The sequence below is a fragment of the Lepidochelys kempii genome, chromosome 25 (assembly GCF_965140265.1).
Source record: "Lepidochelys kempii isolate rLepKem1 chromosome 25, rLepKem1.hap2, whole genome shotgun sequence".
Lineage (NCBI taxonomy): Eukaryota > Metazoa > Chordata > Testudines > Cheloniidae > Lepidochelys > Lepidochelys kempii.
The window spans coordinates 5224666-5246309 of NC_133280.1; the positions used below are offsets into that span (position 1 = coordinate 5224666).

Below are 21644 nucleotides of genomic sequence, written 5' to 3' on the forward strand. Positions count from 1 at the left end.
GGTTCACCGGTTTTCTCCTTTGTACTCCCCCACCACATTTCCAACCAACCAGCAGTAAATGTGTTATTTCATTAATCGCTGCTCACTGCGGGGGGGGGGGGGGGGGGGGAGGAGGAGAGAGAGAGAAAACCGAGTAGAAATGATCAACGCGATACTTACTAACGTGTGGAGAGTCCCTTCATAGCTAGGAGACAAGGCACCCTGTCCGCCTGCTCGGGGCCACTGGGAAGTGCCTGGAACAAACCGCACATTGGATAAATTTCAAATGCAGCCCTCAAATGCAACGCTAGATGGGGCTAGAACACTGCAAAGAGCGGAAAGCCCCGCAGGAGGCAGGCCACCTGCGTAAATGTACCTGTGTCTCTTGGGCCAAAGAGGGTTATGGGGCAGGAATCATTTTTGTGGGAAACTCAAGGGTTGTGGAGAGAAATAAGCTAACAATCCTCACCCCAATGTCAAGCAAAGCATCAAATCTGGGAAAGATATAACACATACATACATACAGACAGACAAATAGGTTCTTTCCTTAGTTCCCCCTTACCCCAGTAGTGTTATATTTTCATATCAGTGCTTTAGCCCCTATTGTAAATCCTCTCTCTCAGAAAGCCAAGTTTTTTGCTTTTATCAACATCCATTGCAGATTCTTTGCCCTTCAGTGTTTTCATACAGGCATTCATGCTGTGGGTACACCTGCATGTGTGCCTGCTTTTGGATTTAGACACAGCAGAAGGGCAGCCTCCAGGTACCTGCATAACCCCCAGCTGTTACCAGAGTGGCGAGATGGAGGGATCTAACAATTCAATGCCCCCAGTTCAGCTGTGCCGGTCATGCCATATGAAAACGAGTGCAGGTTTGTACTGCTCTCCCTCTGTCCGACAGAATGGAGCACAGAGGTCTCCTGCATCTTTACGCCTTGAGATATTTCCAGTGACAGACCCAAGAACGATTCAGGTTGGGCTCCCAGTTGCAGGAACTGGGAGCTTCGGTCTTCTGCAGAAGGAGGCACCTGCAGCAGGCTGCCAGGATTCTTTTAAATCGCAGTATAAAACAGGTTCTGAAAATGGTTTGAACAGCCACCTCCTCCTGAACCTGGAGCCCCTCCCACAGGCACCCGCTCAGTTCACAGAGAACAGGGGTAGCTCAAACGGCACATGGATGAGTGAAGCTTGCAAAAGGGTTTTCGGCAGGGAAAGAGGATGCACATTTCACGCAGCTAGCAGCAAAGCTATACTTCAGTGCGACAGCATCGCTGGACATCGGCAAGATGCACGGGCAGCTAGAATATTTCCTGCCAGGTCACTTCTTTGGAGACAAAAGCCAAAGTTTTCAGGAGTGACTAGTGATTCTTGGTGCCCACCCGGATACCCCTTAAAGAGGCATGATTTCTGCAATGGGGGAGAAGGCTCAGCATAAGAAGGCCCATTCCAGACACCTCAAGCCAGGTACCCAAAATCACTAGCCATTTTTGAAAACCAGAGACAAGATGTCTCTCCACGCCCAAACCAGGCAATTCACAGGAGTTGGGTTTATTGTTTTTAAAACTTTTTTTTAAAAGATTCTCTCCCCCCCCACCCCCTTTTACAATGAAACTGGTTTGATCAGGTTTGTAGAAATGTTGCTCAAGCAATTCTCAGGAGATCAGCGCATCGAGCACGTACCTGCAAGCCCCTGAGGGGAGCCCACGGGAGTGGAGGGGTTTGAAGAGAAGTTATTGCTAGAGTGATCTGGGGAATAAATCTGGAACGAGAGAGAAACAAAGCACAGTCAGCCAGCTACGCCGTCGAACCAGAGCGTTCCCGGCCCTGTAGAGCTGCAAACCCTTCGCTGCCCTAAGCCCGCATGTACCACAGCTGCCTACAGCACTTCCCCACGGACTTGCAAGTCTCTTTACGTCACCCTTGCCAATTGCCCCAGCCCTCCATCTACACAGCAAGCATGCTTCCTCGGTCCCAACCCCAAGCGCTCTGCTGGCCAGAATTAACCTTGGTATCTATGCTATTGCTGCGTTCCTCCCCCACCACACCCCCCCAGCTCCTTCCCCACAGCAGGTGCCTCCATTTGCCCCCTTCGTTGCTGGGCTCTCACAACGTGAGGAGGTTTCCGTGGTGTTTGACCTCAGGGAGCAGAGACCCCCAAGGAGTGATCGTGGGGGCAGGCACTGCACGAAGCTGGCTTCCGCGTGGGGTGACACTGGGGGCTGGTGGACCGAGCCGGGTGGATCTGTGGCACGCAGCGCCAGGCGAGGCCTGAGCTCTAACTGAAAGCAACCGGTTGGCCCGACACGGACCGTCGGTCGAGAGTCAGCACCGCCCAATGAACTTTAAACAGCCCCACTCACATCAGCTACACCCAGTGCCCAAGGTATCACAGCAACAGGCATGGAGAGGGTGGATAGCGGAGGGGGACTGGACTGGGATTTGCCAGGCCTGGGTTCTGTTCCCATCTCTGCCCATAAGCAAGTCACTTAACGTACCCTGAGCCCCAGCTCTCTCGCTGTGCCCTACTTCACAGTTGGGTGGTGACGGTAAATACAGGAGTGACCATGAGGCACCTCCTCTTTGTATCTATGGCCCCAATTCCCATAGTGTCAAGCAGCTAAATCTTTTATTTCTTCTTTTGGGGAAGGAAAGAGCATCATCTCCATTTTACAGCTGGGGAACAGGCAGACACTACGGGACTTCTCAAGGACATATATGGCCTGATCTGCTAGGCCATCCTTCCTCTTTTCCTTGCCAGTTAACAAGCCCAACATGAGAGCTGCATGGTTCCAAGCACCTGAACCACCAACCCACAGGGACGCTTAATTCTCCTTTCCAGGGCAGGGAGCAAGATGGTCAAGTTAACAACCCCACTCCAATGCTTGCTGACTTGGAAGGGCGTTGGGAGGAAGACTCCAGAGCAAGAAACACTTACTGAAGCTAATGCTTTCCCAAGCGCATCTCCTGAGCTCCCAGCAGTGGTTCCTCTGTTGCCTGCAGGGAGGGAGAGAGAACACAGCCCTTACCCCTCCGGTCCTGGCTGGAGTGCGCATGCCTGAAGAGCTCAAATCAGAACAGGTCACTTTTGGAAAAAACCAGGGGCGCTTAAAAAGAAAAGCTGACCCTTGTAGTTTGGTGTCTGCAAGCAGTCTCTCCTATTGAGCCTGGGAGGGGAAGGTGTCAGCAGCTGAAGGCAGGATAAAGTTTCTTATTCAGAGTTTTAAAAAGACCCACTTTATTCCACACCTCCCTTGGTTGCCACTGGCCTGAGAGTCTTGCTCTGAGCAGCAGGGAGCAGGCAATATCCGCTGTGGCTGCCATCCTGGAGCTGCAGGGATGTTAGCACGAGATCCCAGGTCAAAGGCACTGCGCCAGTCAACATCTCCCACACAGCAAACCCTACTGTAACAGGGCACCTTCCAAGCCCCCACAGTCCTAGTCCCGTTCCCTTCCTCTCCCCAAACAAGGGTTTCGCTACAGAACAAAAAAAAGATCAAGGTCAAGATTCTCAGCTCCCAGGGATCGTGAAGTTAATTTCAGTAACAGGTTTTGTAACAGGTTCAGCAGGGTTAGAGATTAAAGCACTCAGGGGTTTAAAGTGGCATTTGAATGCAGCACGAACATTTCTATTCCTGATTTGGATGAAGATCTCCCCCTGCACCTTCCCCACCTGCCTCCGGTTTAACTCCTTTCTGCCACTCGCTCAGTGGTCGCGCCTCCGAGAAGCGACTGCACAGATTCCAGTTTCCCTCTGGGACCCATGAGCTGGGTGTGAAAACACATGCATGGATCGAAAGCAACAAGCAACTTAAACCTCTGGGCACAGAGGCTGCGGGGGGTGGGAGGGTGCGTCATGCAGACAGACGGAGTGCAAGCATTATTCTCGAACGTCCCAGACAGTGGCTTTAACCCACACCTCCGTATGCATTAGACATTTACCTTTCCTGGATTAACCTGCATGCAGTGGGAGGGTGGAAATGTCAGTGGCCTCTGCCCAAGACTTGCCAAACCGTGTACATACCCATCATGTTGTCTGTCCCACTGATCGGCGGCGTGTGACTGGGCACGCCATAAGGGGTGGAGGCAGAGGGAAAGCCAGACACAGACGAAAGTCCGCCATTAACTTCTCCTGAATGCATCGGGTAGTTCTAGAAAAGAGAAAGGGGAAGAGGCATGAGACATCCCCTGGGACGGTCCACAGCACATCAGGATTTAGGTAGCACCCACGCCAAGGTGCAATGTAGCGGTTAGTGAGTGTGGATCAACTGTGCCCTCTGATGGACCAAATCTCTGACCTGACTGCACTGCCTTCCAGCGGCTGGAGACAGTGGACGTCGCCAGGACTTCCTCGAATTTTATACATCGGAATGAATTTTTTTATGTGCACCAATATGTAGGGGATGTGTGGTGGGGCCGAGGAGTTCGGGGGTGGGTGGGGGGGCTCAGGGCTGGGGCAGAGGGTTGAAGTGCAGGGGGATGAGGGCTCCGGATATTGGTGAAGGCTCTGGGGTGGGGCCAGGGATGAGGGGATTGAGGTGTGGGAGGGGGCTCAGAGCTGGGGCAGAGGGTTGGGGTGTGAGGGGGATGAGGACTCTGGGAATGAGGTATTCAGGGCGCAGGAGGGGTCTTGGGGCTGGGGCAGAGAGTTGGGTGCAGGGAGTGAGGGCTCTGGCTAGAAGTGAAGGCTTTGGAGTGGGGGGTGCAGGCTGCCCCGGGGCTGCAGTGGGGAGAGAGGACTCCTCCCAGCAGCTCGGGGCCAAGTAAGAGGCGCCTCTCCCCAGCCATGGCAGCTCCAGCGGGGCTGGGCCAGGGGAAGGGCACCTCTCCCTGCCTGCGCGGCCCTTGATAGTTTGTTGTGTGGCTTACAGGGAACTTAGGACACTGTCATGTTACTGCCACTGAGGGGGATTCTGCTGCTGCTCGAGTGGTGGGGAAAGTCCCCAACTGCAGCTGAGTCAGAGAGTGTGTTCAGAGAGAGAGAGCGCACGCGCGTAGAAAACACCCTCCAAAATCAGCAAAAATTGTGGACGTTTTCATGAATTCTCCCTCCCCGCAACCCCTTATCACAACCAGCTATGGAGCTGGTGGAAAGTTTCCAGATTCTGAAATTCATTGTTGCAAATTTTTTTGAATTGGGGGGAGAAGGGGGGGGGCTGGAGAGAGGCAGGAAAAGGGGGATGTTTGAGAAATTGGAAGGCCAAGAAGCAGATGGGTTCATTTCAGAATAGGCAACCTGCCCACGCACCGCACAGACACCCTCCCCACCCCCAGCGGGAACGACTGCACTCCCCCACTTCAGAAAACGGCAGCCACGGCTTGGAATGCAGGCTCTCATTTCTACAGCTGATCCTGCAGCATCCATGCCTTCGCCCTGAGGGAGGATGGGCAGTCTGGTAGCTAAGGCACCAGGAGTGGGAGTCAGGAAATCTAGGACCTTGGAGAAGTCACTTAGTCTCCCTGCATCACATGTGGGGTTGAGAAGATAAATATCCTGAAGATCGTGAGACACTATTGCAGTGAGGGCCAAGTAAACACCTAATTTTAGACAGTCTCAAATTTTAAGGCCAGAGGGTACCAGTTTGATCTCTGTCCAGTTCAGTCTGCCCTCCTGTACCACCCAGGCCTCGATCGCTCCCAAAATAATTCTCAGAGCAGATCTAAACTGATCACCAAGCTAGCACTGGGCAGGTTACATTTGGACAATCGAGTGAACACCCCTACAGCAGGATAAACCCGAAGTGCTCTGCTTTAGCTGGGGAGGGGAAGACACTTTCAATGTCTATGCCCAAGTGCCCCCAGCTACAGAACAGGGGTAACTCTTCCTGGTCACTGACAAACTACATTAATGTTTGCCAGGGCCTGGATGCGGTGGTGAGGGGCCTCGCAGAGACATTTACAAGGCCGATGACCCGTATTTTCAGAACAGCAGCATAAGAGCATCTTGCTATTTCAAAGAGCGCTGCCAAAGAACAAGCCATCAGTATGTTTACAAAGGGACAGAAGCCTGGGATCTCACTCAACACCAAAGTCCGCTCCTTGCTAGCGCCGGTTGAAAGAGTATTTTACAGCAACACTGCACAGACATACCCTTTGTCAGACTACAAAAGTCTCGCCAAATTGCTCCATAGAAGGTGAGAATCATTATTCCCATTTAACAGGCCAGGCAAACTGAGACCCAAATCAGGGAAGTGAGTCAGTGGCTGAGCTGGGAAGAGACCCCAAGAGTCTGGCACTCTGCCCTGTGCTCCTACAACTCCATGAAAAGAAAAGGAGAACTTGTGGCACCTTAGAGACTAATAAATTTATTTGAGCCTAAGCTTTGCATCCGATGAAGTGAGCTGTACCTCATGAAAGCTTAGGCTCAGATAAATTGGTTCGTCTCTAAGGTGCCACAAGTCCTCCTTTTCTTTTTGCGAATACAGACTAACACGGCTGCTACTCTGACAACTACATGGTGCCACCTAAACATTCACACTCTGCTCAACGCTATGGCATCACCGGAGACACATTACCATCCGTTCGTGCTGATGTAAACTATTAAAGCCACTGGACTGTGTGAGAGGAGCTGAGGAGCCTCCCAGCATGGCTCCATAGCTCGACTGGCTCATGGTGCCGGACGAACTCCACAGATCTGGCGAGTTATGAAGTCCATCTGCAAGGCAAGCAACCATGTCAACTCCGGGGATGTAAAATTGCAACACACAAGAAACATCAGCAGGGCAAGAATCCCATGCGGCAGAGGGGGGAAAGGGGAGACTAGCTGAGTAATGCTGATGGCACGCACTCTGTGCGGACACAGGAGTTGTGCAGTAAATTATTTGTAGCGCGACAGCATTTAGGGACCGCATTAATGGACCAGGCAGGTCGCTAGGAAGGTCTCTGCCCTGCAAAGCTTACAATCTGCAGGACAGCCTCAGGGCTCAGGTGCGCTGCAAGACAAGGTTGTAGGTCAGGAGGCTACAACCAGCCATGAGCCTGGGATCCGATGTAATGGCGGTGATTATGGCATTACTGGGTGTACGTATTTACAAGTGAGCTTTACGCATGCCTGCCCCACCACCGCCCACACACTGCATCACACGCTGCTAGGAAATCCCCCCTGTCACTACTTTGGAGGTAACAGGATAGGGGGCAGCTGCTGTGAAGCTGGGGTCACCAGCATTAACTACTGACCTGGCATGTAGAAGGCTCCAGGATACACAGTGCTGGGAGGTTTCGAGGGGGCATATCCAGCTGGATCCCTGCTGTAGTCATCACCTGAGTTGGATGGATACACCTGCAAAGGGCCGGAAGGGGGATGAGGTCGGGAGAGGGGCCTGCCCATTCAAATAGCTTTCGTGCCTTCTAGATTCTCTTCTCCCTCGTCCCTCTGCCTTTTCCTGACAGGCTACCTTCCCCCACCAGATAGCCTTTAATCTATTTATTGTGGCTAATAATGTAGCCAATTCCCACAGCAAAAAGAAAAGGGGGAAAAAAAAAAGAAAAAGGAAGAAGTTCAGCCAAAGTTAAAGCTGAAAAGCGATACACTAAGTTATTCAGGAAATCCTCACAGCTAAGATGGGCACCAACCTTAACTCTGTCCCCTTCTCCCTGGTGCCTCCCCCCACTGTCACACTAAACTTGGCCTCCTGCATCCCTCATCACGTCTCATATGTGGGCTGGAGATCACCTAACCAACCCTTTCCACCCGGACAATCAATCTTTCATCGAATAAATCCAACTGACGCGCAGCTGCCAACACTCGGGAGGGGGTGGAGAAGAAGTGAAAGCAGAAACGTGCCCTACATTTTTGATCTTTCATGCCCCGTGTGTGACGGAACAGGCCAGCGCGAGAAGTTCCAGCTTTCCTCTTTAGTTCCCTTTTCTGTTGTTATGGCTTTTTATGGGTAACCACAAGGATTATATCTGGATGTTAAACCCCAGTCCCTAGTCAGATTCAGAGGGAAATGGGAGGCAAGTATTCTGGACCCATTTGCTCCTGTATCTGCTTTTCCTTACCAAAAAGGCTTCACTGTCACCTATACCCAGCTCTTCCGTAGTGTCTTTCATCTGGAGAGCTGAGAGTGCTTTGCAAAGGAGGCAAGTATTCATTATCCCCGTTTGACTGATTGGGAAACTGAGGCAGATGCCAAGGTCTTCATCAGTGAGGCTCTTCATCCCCTGGCAGCCCTTGACAGAAGTCACCTCCAAATTCCATTCAAACCCTCTACTGACACACCCCACTGCAGGCCAGCTGCTCAGCCCAGCAGCACGGGTACAGTGCTGGGTTTGAGCAGCATGAAAACCTGCCGCTCAGCATGTGCGACGCAGCCCAGGTCGGGACACCTGCAAGCCCTGGCTTAGTTTACTGAAAAGCATCATCCTCTCCACATAGGCCAGGCTCTTGGGAACAGGAGCCTACATGGCCCACTGCATGACAAAGACTCCAAACGAAGGAGACCGAACGCACACAATGATGCCTGCACGGAATCTAGAATGCTGCGGGATTCCTTCCTTTAGGGCAAATAACTCTTGGTCAGCCCCATGAACCTTTACTTCTGCAGTAAAGGATTTCCAACAACAAAAGAGGTGGAACCAACACCTATTCCGTTTATTCAGCGCAACTAAGGGACTCAAAGGAGCGTTGTCCCTCAAAATGAAGGACACTTGCAGAGGCCTGCTTCTGTAGATGGCTACAGCAACACTGCAGTGGAGCTATGTGCACGTCATGTGTTCCGTAGCACTTTGAGAATAGAGGCAGGTAGCAAAGAAAGGGTTATTGACCAAATGGATGCTAGAAAGCCCACTGAAGACAAATGTCTCGTGTGCTGATGTTCAAATGTGTTGAACAAACGCACACTGGATATGCAAATAAACCGAAATGCCATTTAAACTGATGCGAAAACCTTCCCAGGACCTATTTTCATCACTATTGATTCATTCTGAAACTATTTTCTTTTTAAATACATATGAAAGCAGGGACCGGGGGTTGCAGTAACTTTTCCGGGCATTCTCAGTTCATCAAATGACTGGAAAAGCATTTCTGTTTGTAAGGGAAGCCAGCAGGGATGTGGCAAGGGTCTATTTCCCCCCCGAGATCCCCCCTCCCCCCAGTCTGCAACTTCTAACATTTTTATTGGCGCAAGTACAAAGTGCCAATGAGGAAGAGTAGAAGAATGGCTCTATTTTTACAATTGCCCAAACCACTGAGAAAATGGGTTTTAACAGGGAGACAGCAAAAATGTGCTCTGAAAAGCATCGGTAATTACTCTTGTTAAAATAAATTCATCCCTTTGCACCTTCAGTTCCTGCTTCTCAGACTAGCCATCCCAGAGACGAAGGCATCAAAATGCACCATCTAAAGAAGAGCACCCACAGCTGAGACAAACAACAATCACTGATACCCAGTGTGTCCAGCGCATGCCTGGATGGAGTGATGCAATGAATTTCACAAGGCTCCGGACAATGTTTACACTCCATCTTTAAAAAAAAACAGAAAAACCTCAGAACCATGTCCTCCAAAGAGGCTTTAAAAATCCCTTGTTCTATCTCTCATATACCCTTGCCCCTTCGCTTTCTCTTCTTAGAGAGCAAACCCCCTGACCATGCTCCAAAGTCGGTTGTCTTCCAATACTACACACCAGTGTATCTTTAAAAACAAAAACCCCCACCACCATCCACTAGCTCTTCGTCAGCTCACACAGCAGATTTACGACCCCCACCCCACTGTTTTAACATGTTCCACAACTCTTTGGGCTAATCTGAAGGTGATAACTGAATTAAGGGAGAGCTGTAAAAGTCCCTATTGCTCCCCTCACTCCTATAGGGGTCCCCCGTGCGTCTCCTGCTGCTTTGTACCCAGAAGCAGCAATCACCAAACTGCAGTGTTCTCTGGGTGATTGGAGGAGAGAGAGACGGCAGAGAATGTAACTTGTGACCTTCTGTTTCAACAGATCGCCAAGTTCAGATGGAGTCTTTATTGACCTGATAGCACAAATTTAGATCATAAACTCATAAAAAAACCACAGAGGGGAGGGGGAAGGGAGAGAACTGACAGATGCTGACAACTGGCCCCCACGCCCTCTTAAAAAAAAAAACAACAACCTAAAAGCCCTTTGCTTTTGTGTGTATCCAAGAATCTCCCCATTTCAACACAGAGACAAACCTTGAAGTGGAATGCATGAAAAAAAGTGTGTGTGGGTGTGGGTGGGTTGCGCGTGTTTGTGGCAGGGAGGTGGGGAGAGATGGGGAATGGAACAGGCTACAAAGAATAAGAATCCAGTAAATTGACTTTTCCTATAATTTGATTAAATAGCGGGAGCTGGGACAGGGAATCGAATGAAGCACATCTAATAGCCCTGCACCATCTGCCAGCCCCTGGCACCTGGCCAGTCTCCAGGCAGCTGTGCAGCACTGGAGGAGAAGAAGAAGGGGTGGGGGTGGGGAAAGGAGGTTTAACATATTTAATAAATCCTGAGCGAGAATAAAAAAAACGGTAAGAAATATCCTCACCCAGGCAGGAAGCCGAAGCAGGATTCCGAAGGTGTCCAACGTTTGCACCCTGCTGTTTCCCAGACAGCTGGAACACCCCCCCTGCCTCCTCCCATAGGCACATAGGCACCCCCCATTCCTGGCTTTGAACTCTCCCCACCCCGCCCCCAGCTCTATTTCAAGGGAGTCAAATTTCAGTCCGATTACTCATTAACGCTCCGAGGTCCTCCACACCCACCGCAATGCAATTCACTCATGCAACCGCCTCGACACATCAGCGCTCCCTGGATGTGCGAGGTAGATCTGGTGTGTGTGGGGAGTGTGGACACACGCGCACACACTTTTTTTTTTTTTTTAAAGCCTGGAGACAACAGATACATAAAATTCAAGCCGCTCATTTTGAGAGGATGTTTCTAGGAAAGAAAGAAAAGCCCTGGAAATCTTTCGTTTCGGCGTTAAATAATAAGGAGGCTTTCAAACAGCTTTTTCTAAAGACATCTAAGAGTATGTTAGTTGGGGTTAAGGGAGAGGGGAGAAGAGGGGGAGCTGGAAATAGAGATGTTCCATCAGCTAACGCTGTCTGTTGTCCTCCAGAGAGCGGGCAGACGGCCGCTCAACTCAAGTCACCCAACCCATCAGCTGCCCCCCCCCCCCAACTAGCATCCCCAGCTTGCTGAAAGTCACCATGCACAGAGATAAGAGCCCTCTAAGCCTGCCTTCAAAATATGTAAAGCAGCTGACGAGCCTCCAAAATCCTCTGCGCTTGGGAGGACCTGACAGAATCCACACGCAGACCCACAGGAAACAGTAAATCATAGCCAGGTCTCTCCTCCCCCCCCAGCCTTTGCCTCTGTCAGCTAGAGAGTCAGACCTCTGGGACCTACAGGTGAGATCATTTCCTGTGTTTAAAATTGCTAGCACCGAGAGTAAAAGGAGGGAGCTTGCCAAGAAACCGCATTAAATTCACCAGCACTGGGATTCTCAGGGTGTTTTGGTTCTCCCACCCTGTTATTCTTGTTCAAATGCATAAACCAGTGAGGGACTTCAGGCAACCTTGCAGACTAATATTAAACAGAGCAGTGACCAGACTGTAAATTTATACACTTAGAATAGTTGCCAGCCACCATACTTTTGACTGCAACAGAATCTTCAAACTAACTACTATTCTAGGAGCACTGAAGCCAGTTTCCACAGGACTCAGAGACAAAGCCAGACAATGCTTCAAGTTGTATGTATGTATGTGATCTGAGATCTCTACTAGACAAGGGCACATGGATGGTTAAGAAATGTGACTTGGGTCAAAAAGCAAAAGGTAGGGGCTGGCTAGTGTCTCAGGGAGGCAGAGCAAATGCTGGATCAACACGCGTGTGTCTCCGCTCTGGTGCGCATGTGGTGAGCAGAATCTCTCGTTGACCCAGATTACAAGTTTTTACTCCCTTTGTTGGGAAAACGCAGCAGCGGCAGTGTCATTGATATATGGATCCAAAGGCCAGAAGGAACCATTGTGAGCACCTATTCAGATCTTTTGCACAACAGAAGAATTTCACTTAGTAACTCCTCCATCTTTTAAACCAAGCAAGTGGCAAACTGATACGATTTGTCATAGGTCATACAGAGTTTGGTGTATCCAAGAAGCAATTTTAAGGTGGCTTGTGAGAGGCGAAAGGCAGGTGTCGGATACAGAGCGGGATATCTGGCACACAAGCAATAGGATTTTAGCTGTACTTTTACCGAATGGATTTTGATGCAACTGAACCCTTCCGAGCAGCTGCCAGTTGTATCACACTCAGCACTATTCAGTCAGGCCCTGATCCTTCTCCTGCTGAAGTGGATGGGAAAGTTCCTACAGACTTCAATGGCAGCAGGCTTTAAGTGCATCGGCCCCAGGCCTATTTTCAGGGTGATTCTTGCACATGGGGTAATTAGACACAGACTCTCTGCCTCGGGACCCATTCCTTATTGTGCCATCCAAACTATGCAGCCAGCCACCAGACATGGTCACATCCACCCTGACTTATTACTCAGAGCAGCACAGGAAAGAATGCGGCTCCTCGGGCCCAAAGGAAAGAAAGGAGAGTGTGGGTGGCGAACGCACAGCGGCACAGAGAGAATAAGAGCTGCAGCAGACTTTGCTGTTTTCCAGAGCTGCTACTTCACAAGGGCAAAAAACTCAGGACGACCATGTGCTAATGTACAACAGCGTGACCACAGGACACACCTGAGGGGCCATTCATGGCCAGACCTGCTAGTTAGAAGAAAGACCAGCCTACCTCCATCCCATCTCCCTTGCCATCAAAGGAGTAGGCAACATCCCCTGGCTTCCATGCTTTCCACTAACTTTTCTAGTTCGCTCTTTAACTCACTGATGTGTTTGCATCTCATGCTGCCTTTGGCAGCGCTTCCTCTGCTTCAGCCACCCTCAACTATTTCAGCCACTGACCATTCCAAGTTTTCAAAGCAGTTATGGAATTAAGATTAAAGTACTTTATTTTAATAAGATGTTTATGAACCTATTTACTTTGCACAGGGTCCAGTGATAACATGGAGCAGGCTCTTTTGCTGAATGTTTGCAGACGACCTCAGACGAGAAAACTTCTTTGATCAGCTGCCCATTAGGAGGGCAAAGCCTCACTGGCCACATACTTAATTCTGTGTATAGGTGCATATTTCTCTCTCTTGAAGAAAGAGGGTTTTAGACCTCATGGAGGTCTAAAAAAAATTAAGGGGGGAAAGGAGGGAAGAGGAGGTAGGGCAGAGAAGAGACAGCAGACACTCCCTCACCCCTAGACCAGGGAAATAATTCTCTATGAAAAAGTGAAGCTAAATTCGCTTTAGCAGCCTGCACTGGAAGAGAAGAGGGTGTGCGCTCCCACACGTGACTTCTAGCCATTTATGTTCCACTGGTCCCTTGCCACTGCAATTCAGGGGCTGCTGCACTTTGCTAAGGATTACATGACCCTCCATCTTTTCTCCAGGGATGCAGAACAGAACAGGTTATATTATTCCTAGTAAATTCCACCCTACTTTCCCTTAGCTGGGGTGGGAAGAAGAGAGTAGTTTCTCCGGCAACAGGGGCATGCTGTTTACAGAGCCACATGCACATTCGCCCCACCTTGCCGCTGGGCTGGCTCAGAATTTGTTTAAAGGCAAAAGAGGGGGTTGCCGTCCAGTTTGGCTCCAGTACCAGAGAGCAACTCTGTGCCTGGCCCAGCAGTTGAGCAGAATGATCCCGTGTAGTGAGACTACCATCTCTTTGGGCCTGACTCATCCTGGAGCACCGTGTCTGTGCTTCAATAGAGTTTTCCAAAGTGACTCGGCATTCCGCGTGCCATGCTAGAGAGACGGTAAAGGGGCCTGGTTTTCAGGAAATGTTGAGCACCCATCCTCTGGAAACCTGCCCCTTCAAACTAGAGACCCCTTAGCCTCCACAATCACTAGTACCTCCTTTGAAAACTGAAGCCAATAACTGTAACCAGCAGGGTTAACTGGCCATCTGCTAAGGAGCAATACGTTTCTCATATACTACCTCCAATGAACGCTCTGGGAGCTAACCCAAATTCAACTGCTCCGAGTTCCACCTGGACCTGAAGGGACAGTATGAATTCAGATTCGCTTTGAACAGGGCAGCTTAAAATGCACCACAGAGGATGCTTATTGCAGCTAAACTAGGGCACAGCCTGCAATAAGAAGCCCCTCAAGTGTCCTTCATTTTGGGGGTCGGCATTGGTTAGTCCCAAACTTGCCTCTATTCCAAACCAATTGTGTGTGTGTTCTGCTGGACTTTCACCGTAGAAAACATTTTACTTCAGAAATACAGAATCATGAAACTGAGATTACAGACTGTGCTTTACACTAAAGGAAGGAATACCACAGCGGTTTTATGTTCCCTGTACGAAGGAGTGAGTGTGTGTCCATCCCACGTGTTTTGAGACTTTGGGCCTGTGTAGTCTGAGCAGACAGGAAGGCTCACGGCACGCACTCAGAGAAGAGCACAAGTCTTCCACTCAAGAGAATTTCACCTCCACTTTCACCTGAAGTTTGCAATCCATCCACACACAGGCAGTCAAGCAAAAGCTAGAGCATGGAACGTAGTTTTGCTCTTCGGTGCTTCTGGCCAATGCAAAGCTGCTCTGCTCCCCTCCCTTCTGTGTGAGAACCCTCCAGTCCACTCCAATTAACTCTCCTGGAGATTCCATTACTTCCAGCCATAAAGACACTGTTCAGTTTATTCCCCAATAACTGCCACAGAAGTATGGCTAACATATTCCTACAGGCTGCTCGGCATTCTTATAAAACAACACAGGCATTCCTGCACACCTGGACCGGCCCCAGCTGCCTGCCCATGTTACAACTGGTTTGGTTTCCCTTTTGGAATGAAATCTGCTCGTGTGGAATATTACATTTCATAGGGGCATTCGCCACATAACGTCAGACAGACAAGAGCCAAGAAATTCAGGGCTATAACCGATAGGCCGTCCTTTTACTGTGCAGGTGGTACTGGAGAGAAGGTGGCTCTGGCTGTACAGTAATACCTTACAAGCGACGGTGTCGGACCCGGGCCTTCTGCTTCCCTCTCCTCCCCTTCCTGCCCTGCAACCCAGGTGGTACTACCAAGAGCTATTCTGCACTTGAAGCGTAACACTCACTTCTCTCAGGTTACGGCCCCATTGCATCTGCACAGAACTTGGTCTTACCAATCATAGAAGATCAGGGTTGGAAGGGATCTCAGGAGGTCATCCAGTCCAACTCCCTGCTCAAAGCAGGACCAATCCCCAATTTTTGCCCCAGATCCCTAAATGGTCCCCTCAAGGATTGAGCTCACAACCCTGGGTTTAGCCGGCCAATGCTCAAACAACTGAGCTCTCCCTCCCCCTACATGTCTTCCCATTTCTCTGACACACTAAACTGTAGCCAGTAAACCTCTTCCCTACCCCCCAAAATACACCCCCCCCCCACAGCACTTGGATCAATGGTGACCAAATCTGTAGGGACATAACTTACTGCTGCAGTAGGGAATATAGTTAAAATGAGATTTAGCAGCCACCGGTCCATACTAAAACTGTTGGGGATGTGGATCTTTCAACTTGAAAGATCCAACCTGAAGATGTAACAGAGCTTAGATACTGCATTAACTATAACTAGATGAAATATCTGCAGAGCAGATTTCTGTTCAGTGCTGCTTACCGATGAGGGCAGTCCTGGGGGCACCTTCCGAACCTTTTTAGGCTGGCCATCTGGTGTGGAAAAAAAATAAAAGAAATAAGAACAGAGGATATGAAACCACCTTTGAAAGGATAAGTTACAGGCTGGCTGCTGACGCTATTGGGATATGAAGCCCCACAGGGTGTTGGAAGCTAGTCACAAAGTGCAGCTAAGTAAAGCCGCCACTGATAGAAGACACAGCATTAAGTGCACCTCTTTGATTACAACTCCTTGGTAACGCTGTACAAAAGGAAACTGATTTCGGACATAGCGTGTTGCAATGTCTCAGGTCCAACGGCTCCTGTTTTCTGCTTGTTCTCTTTACAGCCGTGTTTTCCTGGGAGAAATTGACCTGAGAATATTAAAACAGCCCCCCCGTTAGCTGCTGCCGTGATAACAGGGGCTCACTTATCCCAGGATAAAAGGCCACGCATAAGCTACTGATTTTTGGAAAGGGTGCCAATAGGTTCATTAGAGAGGGTTTGGGAGAAGAAGGGAAAGGAATCAACCCAAGCAATGTTTGGCTCACCCTGCAACCTGAACACAAGTGAGCTCCAACAATGAGGAGTCCTTGTGCCACCTTAGAGACTAACATTTATTTGGGCATAAACTTTCGTGGGCTAAAACCACTTCATCAAATGCATGGAGTGGAAAATACAGTAGAGAGGTATAAATATACAGCGTATGAAAAGATGGGGGTTGCCTTACCAAGTGCGGGGGGAGGGGTCAGTGCTAACAAGCTAATCCAATTAAGGTGGAAGTGGGCTGTTCTCAACCAGTGACAAGAAGTGGTGGAAATCACTTTTGCAGTGCTAATGAGGCCAATGTAATCAAGATGGCCCATTTCAAAAAGTTAACAAGAAGGTGTGAGTACCCGCAGGGGGAAATTAGTTTCTGTAGTGACCCATCCACTCCCAATCTTTATTCAGGCCTAATTTGATGGTGTCCAGTTTGCAAATTAATTCCAGTTCTGCAGTTTCTCATTGGAATCTGTTTCTGAAGTTTTTTTTGTTGAAGAATTGCCACTTTTAAGTCTGTTATTGAATGTCTAGGGAGACTGAAGTGTTCTCCTACTGGTTTTTGAATGTTATAATTCTTGATATCAGATTTGTGTCCATTTATTCTTTAGCGTAGAGACTGTCCGGTCTGGCCAATGTACATGGCAGAGGGGCATTGCTGGCACATGATGGCATAGATCACAAGTGAGCTCATCAGTCATTTGCTCCTTAAAAAATAACTTGCTTAGCAAAAGGCACTGTGATAGGATGTCAGGCATTAGGACTTTACCCAGAGATGGAGGGCTACTGCACTGACTTGCCCATGAAGACAGAAGAGGTGGGTCTCAGATCCAAATCAGGGGGATAAACAGTGTAGCGTTTTTAAGGTAAGAGATAGGGTATAGTGGGAAGGGACATTTTCAGGGGGAAAACCCTAGAAGCTCAGGCTAAGGGTTTATGGATTTTCTCATGAAGAATTAAGGCTAATCCTAGTCAGAGGTGAGAGTTTTAGACACCAAATGCAACGTGTTTGCTGTGTGAGCGGAGGTTGAGGGACTGTGCCCATTCATACATTTTCTAGCTTAGGAGAAGAATTCATAACACAGAACCACTCAATCCATTTAAACAGTGGAGCTGAAAACCTGAAACAGTGAAATTCTTATGCAATTAATTAAGCTTTGAATATCAAAGCAAGTACCCTCCCCTGCATTCCCCTTTCTAAAAATACCCGGGAAAACCTGCATGTAGGGTTACATTGCATCTGGCTCCATTTGCAGTGCAGAGACAAAATCAGCAGCCACAGAACAATTTCAGACGGGGGGAGGGGGGTGTTAGCAGGTAACATCAGCACTGGAACATGAGCGCCTGTCTACACTTGAAAGTTAAATTCACACCCTACCTTAATCCTCATTAAAGCACAACAGCTGTTCCTGAGTAACGCCATGTGCGGATACATTTACTCCAGAATAAGAGCACTTTGTTCCAGTTTAGTTTAAATCATGTTGGATTAAGTTTAAACAGGAACACAGCATTCTTATTCCAGAATAAGAGTCCACAGATGGAGTTAAGCAGAAACAACTCCCTCTGTAGACAAGAACTTAGAGCCAAAGGCACAACTCAGTGCCTTCAAATTCCTCAGGTAGATGACTATCTGATAATCAGGACTCTGTGTTGCTTACTGTATTACTCTATTACTTAAACGTTGTTACTATATCACTCCTGGCAGCCAAGGTTCACTGGGAGTAGCTTTTATATAAAGGGCACTTGAGCAGAGGCAATAGGGTTAAAGGTTAGAGGGGCACACTCACACAGTTGCCAAGATTTTCAGATGTGACTCGTGATTTTGAGAGCCCAACTGGAGACACCTTACAGGGTCCTGATTTTCAGAAAGGATTGAGCACCTACCCACGGGAAATCTGTCTTAGGTTGGGAAACCAAAATCACTAGTCACTTTTTACAATCTTGGCAGGTATTTGCCTGCAGAGTGGAGGAAATCACACATCGCTAAGATGCTACATAACCCAGTCTGGCAATGAATTTTTCAAATGTTTGCCAGATCCACATCTATGTAACCCTGCAGCATTCATGCACAGATCCATGTTCTCAAGAGATCTAACTTCTATATCATGAATGGCATCAAGACAGTAGAGCATTTCTATGGCCAACACGGTCAGCTTGACCAATTTAAAGTGCAAATCAAGAGAGAAGACATCCTAGTCTCATTATCTCACAATCAGCATTGCTGCACCAGAGGGACATTCACGGTGACTTACCTATGTTGCTGTCAGCACCTCTCCTACGAGGGTTGTTTGGGTAGGAATAATACTGAGACCCTCCCTTCACCCCCGTGGGGGAAAGTGTGGTTGGACTTGCAATTCCCATTTCACTGGGCAGGAAACCAGTCTGCAAACAAGAAGACACACAAACCCTTCCGTGTCATTATGCTGTAAAACCATCACAGTCACTGAGAGATAACAGAAGCTGCCTTGGAGCACCTCAACCTAAAAATCAAACCAACCAGCCATAAAAAAGGCAAAAACAAATAAGCCATCCAGAACTCGAGTCATGTTTACCAAAGATGCCTGAACTCCAAGTTCTAAATCTGCACCCACAATTATTTGGTGTAATTAACTGAGCACAAATGACAGAACCTAGATGTCTATCTAATTTGCAGTCAATTGGCTGCATTCGGTCATTTGCATCGACGAGCGAGTGTGCGTGATGGTGCCGAGCAGTACAAGAGAAAGGACAGGTTTTCAGTTTAAGGCATTGCACTGGGACCGCTAAGCAGATTCTCCAGGATAGCAATAGCAGCAGAGCTCACATAGATGGGGTATCCACGTTGTTACCAGTGTCTCATCTAACCCTGCTCAGAACTGGTCTAGGAGACACCACGGTTAACAAAAAACCCAAACAAAAGACGCTCCTGCGGCGGAGGAGAGAAATGCTTCTGACAACAGAAGTGGTTGACAGAAGCAAGAGTGGTGCTGCGGGTCCCTTGACGATAGCCCCTGCAGAAGCCCAAAGCGGAAGATTTCCCAAGCAGCTTAATACAGACAAGGCTACTGAGTCTAAGGACGAGAGGAAGGATGGTCTTGTGGTCAACAGCACTCAGGACTTGGGCTGGTACCTTGGTCTACCATGGACTCCCTGTGCCTCAGTCCCCCCTCCATAAATTGAGGATAACCACCCTTCCTTTGATCTGCCTTGTCTATTTAGACTGTATGCTCTTCAGGGCAGGGACTGTCTCTGACAATATGTACATACAGACCCCATCACAACAGGGCTCCGATCTCAGATCTACTGATTCACATTAGAATGTGATTATTATAGCCTTTCAGTATGCTAAACTGTTGAATCCTATCCTGCTCTGCTTCAGTTGTTTACTCTGCAGAGTGGTTAACCCCTGGTTAAATGCCTTTTAGATCTCTAGACTATCAATGACTTATTTTCCTTAGGAAATTCCATTAGAACCAAAATGTTCTTCCCCACCCCACCCTCCATCCCAGTTTACAACCTGAACCCAGAATTTTCAGAAGTGACCCATGATTTTGGGTGCTCAACGGGGCACATGCATTAAAAGGGTCTGATTTTCAGCTAGTGCCAGGCGCCCATCCCTCTGGAAATCAGGGTCCTGTAAGGCATTTCAAGAGGAGCGCCTTCTGAAGACATGACCGGGAGCTGAAGCAACAAAAATTCAGGTTAGAAGACAGACACAACTTTTAATAGTATGTGGATTTTAACAACTGACCTGGTGGATTCCCCATCGCGTGAAGCCTTTACATCAAGATGGACTCTCTCCCTCTCTAAAAACATGCTCTAACTCAAGCACAAGCCATGGGCAGGATGCAGGAATTCCCTGCAGGTGAGATTCCCTGGCCTATGGTATGCAGGTGGTCAGAGCACATGATCCGAATGGTCCCTTCTGGCCTTAAAGATGATTCTCATGAAGGCCCAAGATTTGATGAGTTTACCATTATCTCTGTGGTAGCGGATGATGAGAGTGAACTTCACTGCTCACTAAGGCGGGGGGGGGGGCGGAAGGAGGAGACGGGGATTGGTCCTGCTTTGAGAAGGGGGTGGGACTAGATGACCTCCTGAGGTCCCCTCCAACCCCGATATTCTATGACAGGTTTGTGCTTTTAAAATACTATTTCGGTTTGGTCTGATGTAAGCAGAAAGTGTTTGCTGTGTCTAATCTGCACCACAAATACCTACACGGCTTCAGCCTGTTTCTTGCCTCCCAGCTGATGAAAGGCCAGTGGTTGAAAGCTCCCTCTCAAACCCCACAATCCACTTCACAAGCAGCTGGAGGTTTCACAGATTGTAAACAGAGTTTAGCAGGAGAGATTTACGTTGGGAGCTTTTCAAAATAAAAAGCCTGCCTTGAACAGGAGCTGTGGTGGGTGGCACGGGGCGATTATTGCCACTCAATAATAATATCCAGCTCTTCCGTATCACTTCATCTCCAGATCTACAAAAGAGTTATGTATCAATACCCCCATTCGATAGATGGGGGAACAGAAATGCAGAGAGAGAGACTTGCCCAAGGTCACCCAGCAGGCCGGTGGCAGCGTCAGGAACAGAACCTAGGTCTGCCAGTGCCTTATCATTGTGCCATACTGTATCTCCATCTCCAGGAGCGTTGCTGGTGGGGAGCTTTCACAAGAAGCATCAGTGCAGTCTGAAGCAATGATTAACCCAAATGCCAGCCTGCCCAATGCTGAAGAACAGTCTGTTGGGTTGGGCTTGTTTTTTTTAAATAATTCTCTCTCAGCCTCTCCTTCTCTGCTGTATGTTAGTAAGAAAATTCAACCCCCTCTTTTTTCCTTGTTAAAGAAGGAGAAAACGCCTCTTCTGTTTAGACAAACTGACCTTGGAAGCTGTGCAGAACAGCGCAAACCCAGCATTCCCTGCAACACAGTACGAGTCTCACAAACCAAAGTGCCTTTGCATGTTCAAAAGGGGGAAGCCCGTGCGTAGCACTCAGTAGGGAGCGTATTTAGTGAGTTGTTTTTATTTAGCTTAGGAGAAAGGTTTACTATATTTATTTGGAAATTTAGGGGGATAGAAGAGGGCCTAGAAATAATAAAAGCTTATTCCCTGTGCATCTTCTGAGGCTGCTAAATTGCAGTAAAGGAGGATTTCAAGCTTTTCTGAAACTGGGAAAAATGTTTATAGCGGGCTATTGAAAAAAGACTGCTCTGAAATCAGTCTCCTCGGGAAGGGGGCTTGGGTGAAGATCATGTATTCACAGCTGGTAAAAAAATTCTTGCAATCTGTTCCACTGGTCATATTACCTTTGTGTGAAAAGGCTACACACCACAGAGCCAAGGAAAGTGAAAACCTAAGCATCCCAGAGGAGATTACAAAGGGCTAGCTAGCACTGCTAGCTGTTACCGTTTTGCTCCTTAAACAGGTAGTTCAACTGTTTTGGCAAAAAAGTGCCCTAGTTCCTAGGTAGCTTCTGAGGGAATTAGTGAGTCTCCTTCCTTGC

At 48.6% G+C, this 21644-nt stretch overlaps 1 protein-coding gene across 10 annotated transcripts in view; it reads right to left on the reverse strand.

Annotated features, from left to right (window-relative positions):
• Positions 1-21644, reverse strand: part of TCF3 (transcription factor 3) — a 126670-nt gene that overhangs the window by 20304 nt on the left and 84722 nt on the right. For 9 of the 10 annotated variants that reach the window (XM_073323788.1, XM_073323787.1, XM_073323786.1 and 6 more), the window contains 8 exons: positions 18421-18550; positions 15633-15682; positions 7152-7254; positions 6491-6630; positions 4000-4126; positions 2914-2972; positions 1659-1737; positions 160-233 (listed from right to left, as the gene is read on the reverse strand). In XM_073323788.1, coding sequence (XP_073179889.1) covers positions 160-233; positions 1659-1737; positions 2914-2972; positions 4000-4126; positions 6491-6630; positions 7152-7254; positions 15633-15682; positions 18421-18550 — 762 coding nt within the window. The remainder of the gene's footprint in view (positions 1-159; positions 234-1658; positions 1738-2913; positions 2973-3999; positions 4127-6490; positions 6631-7151; positions 7255-15632; positions 15683-18420; positions 18551-21644) is intronic. The other variant, XM_073323789.1, reaches the window with a different exon arrangement.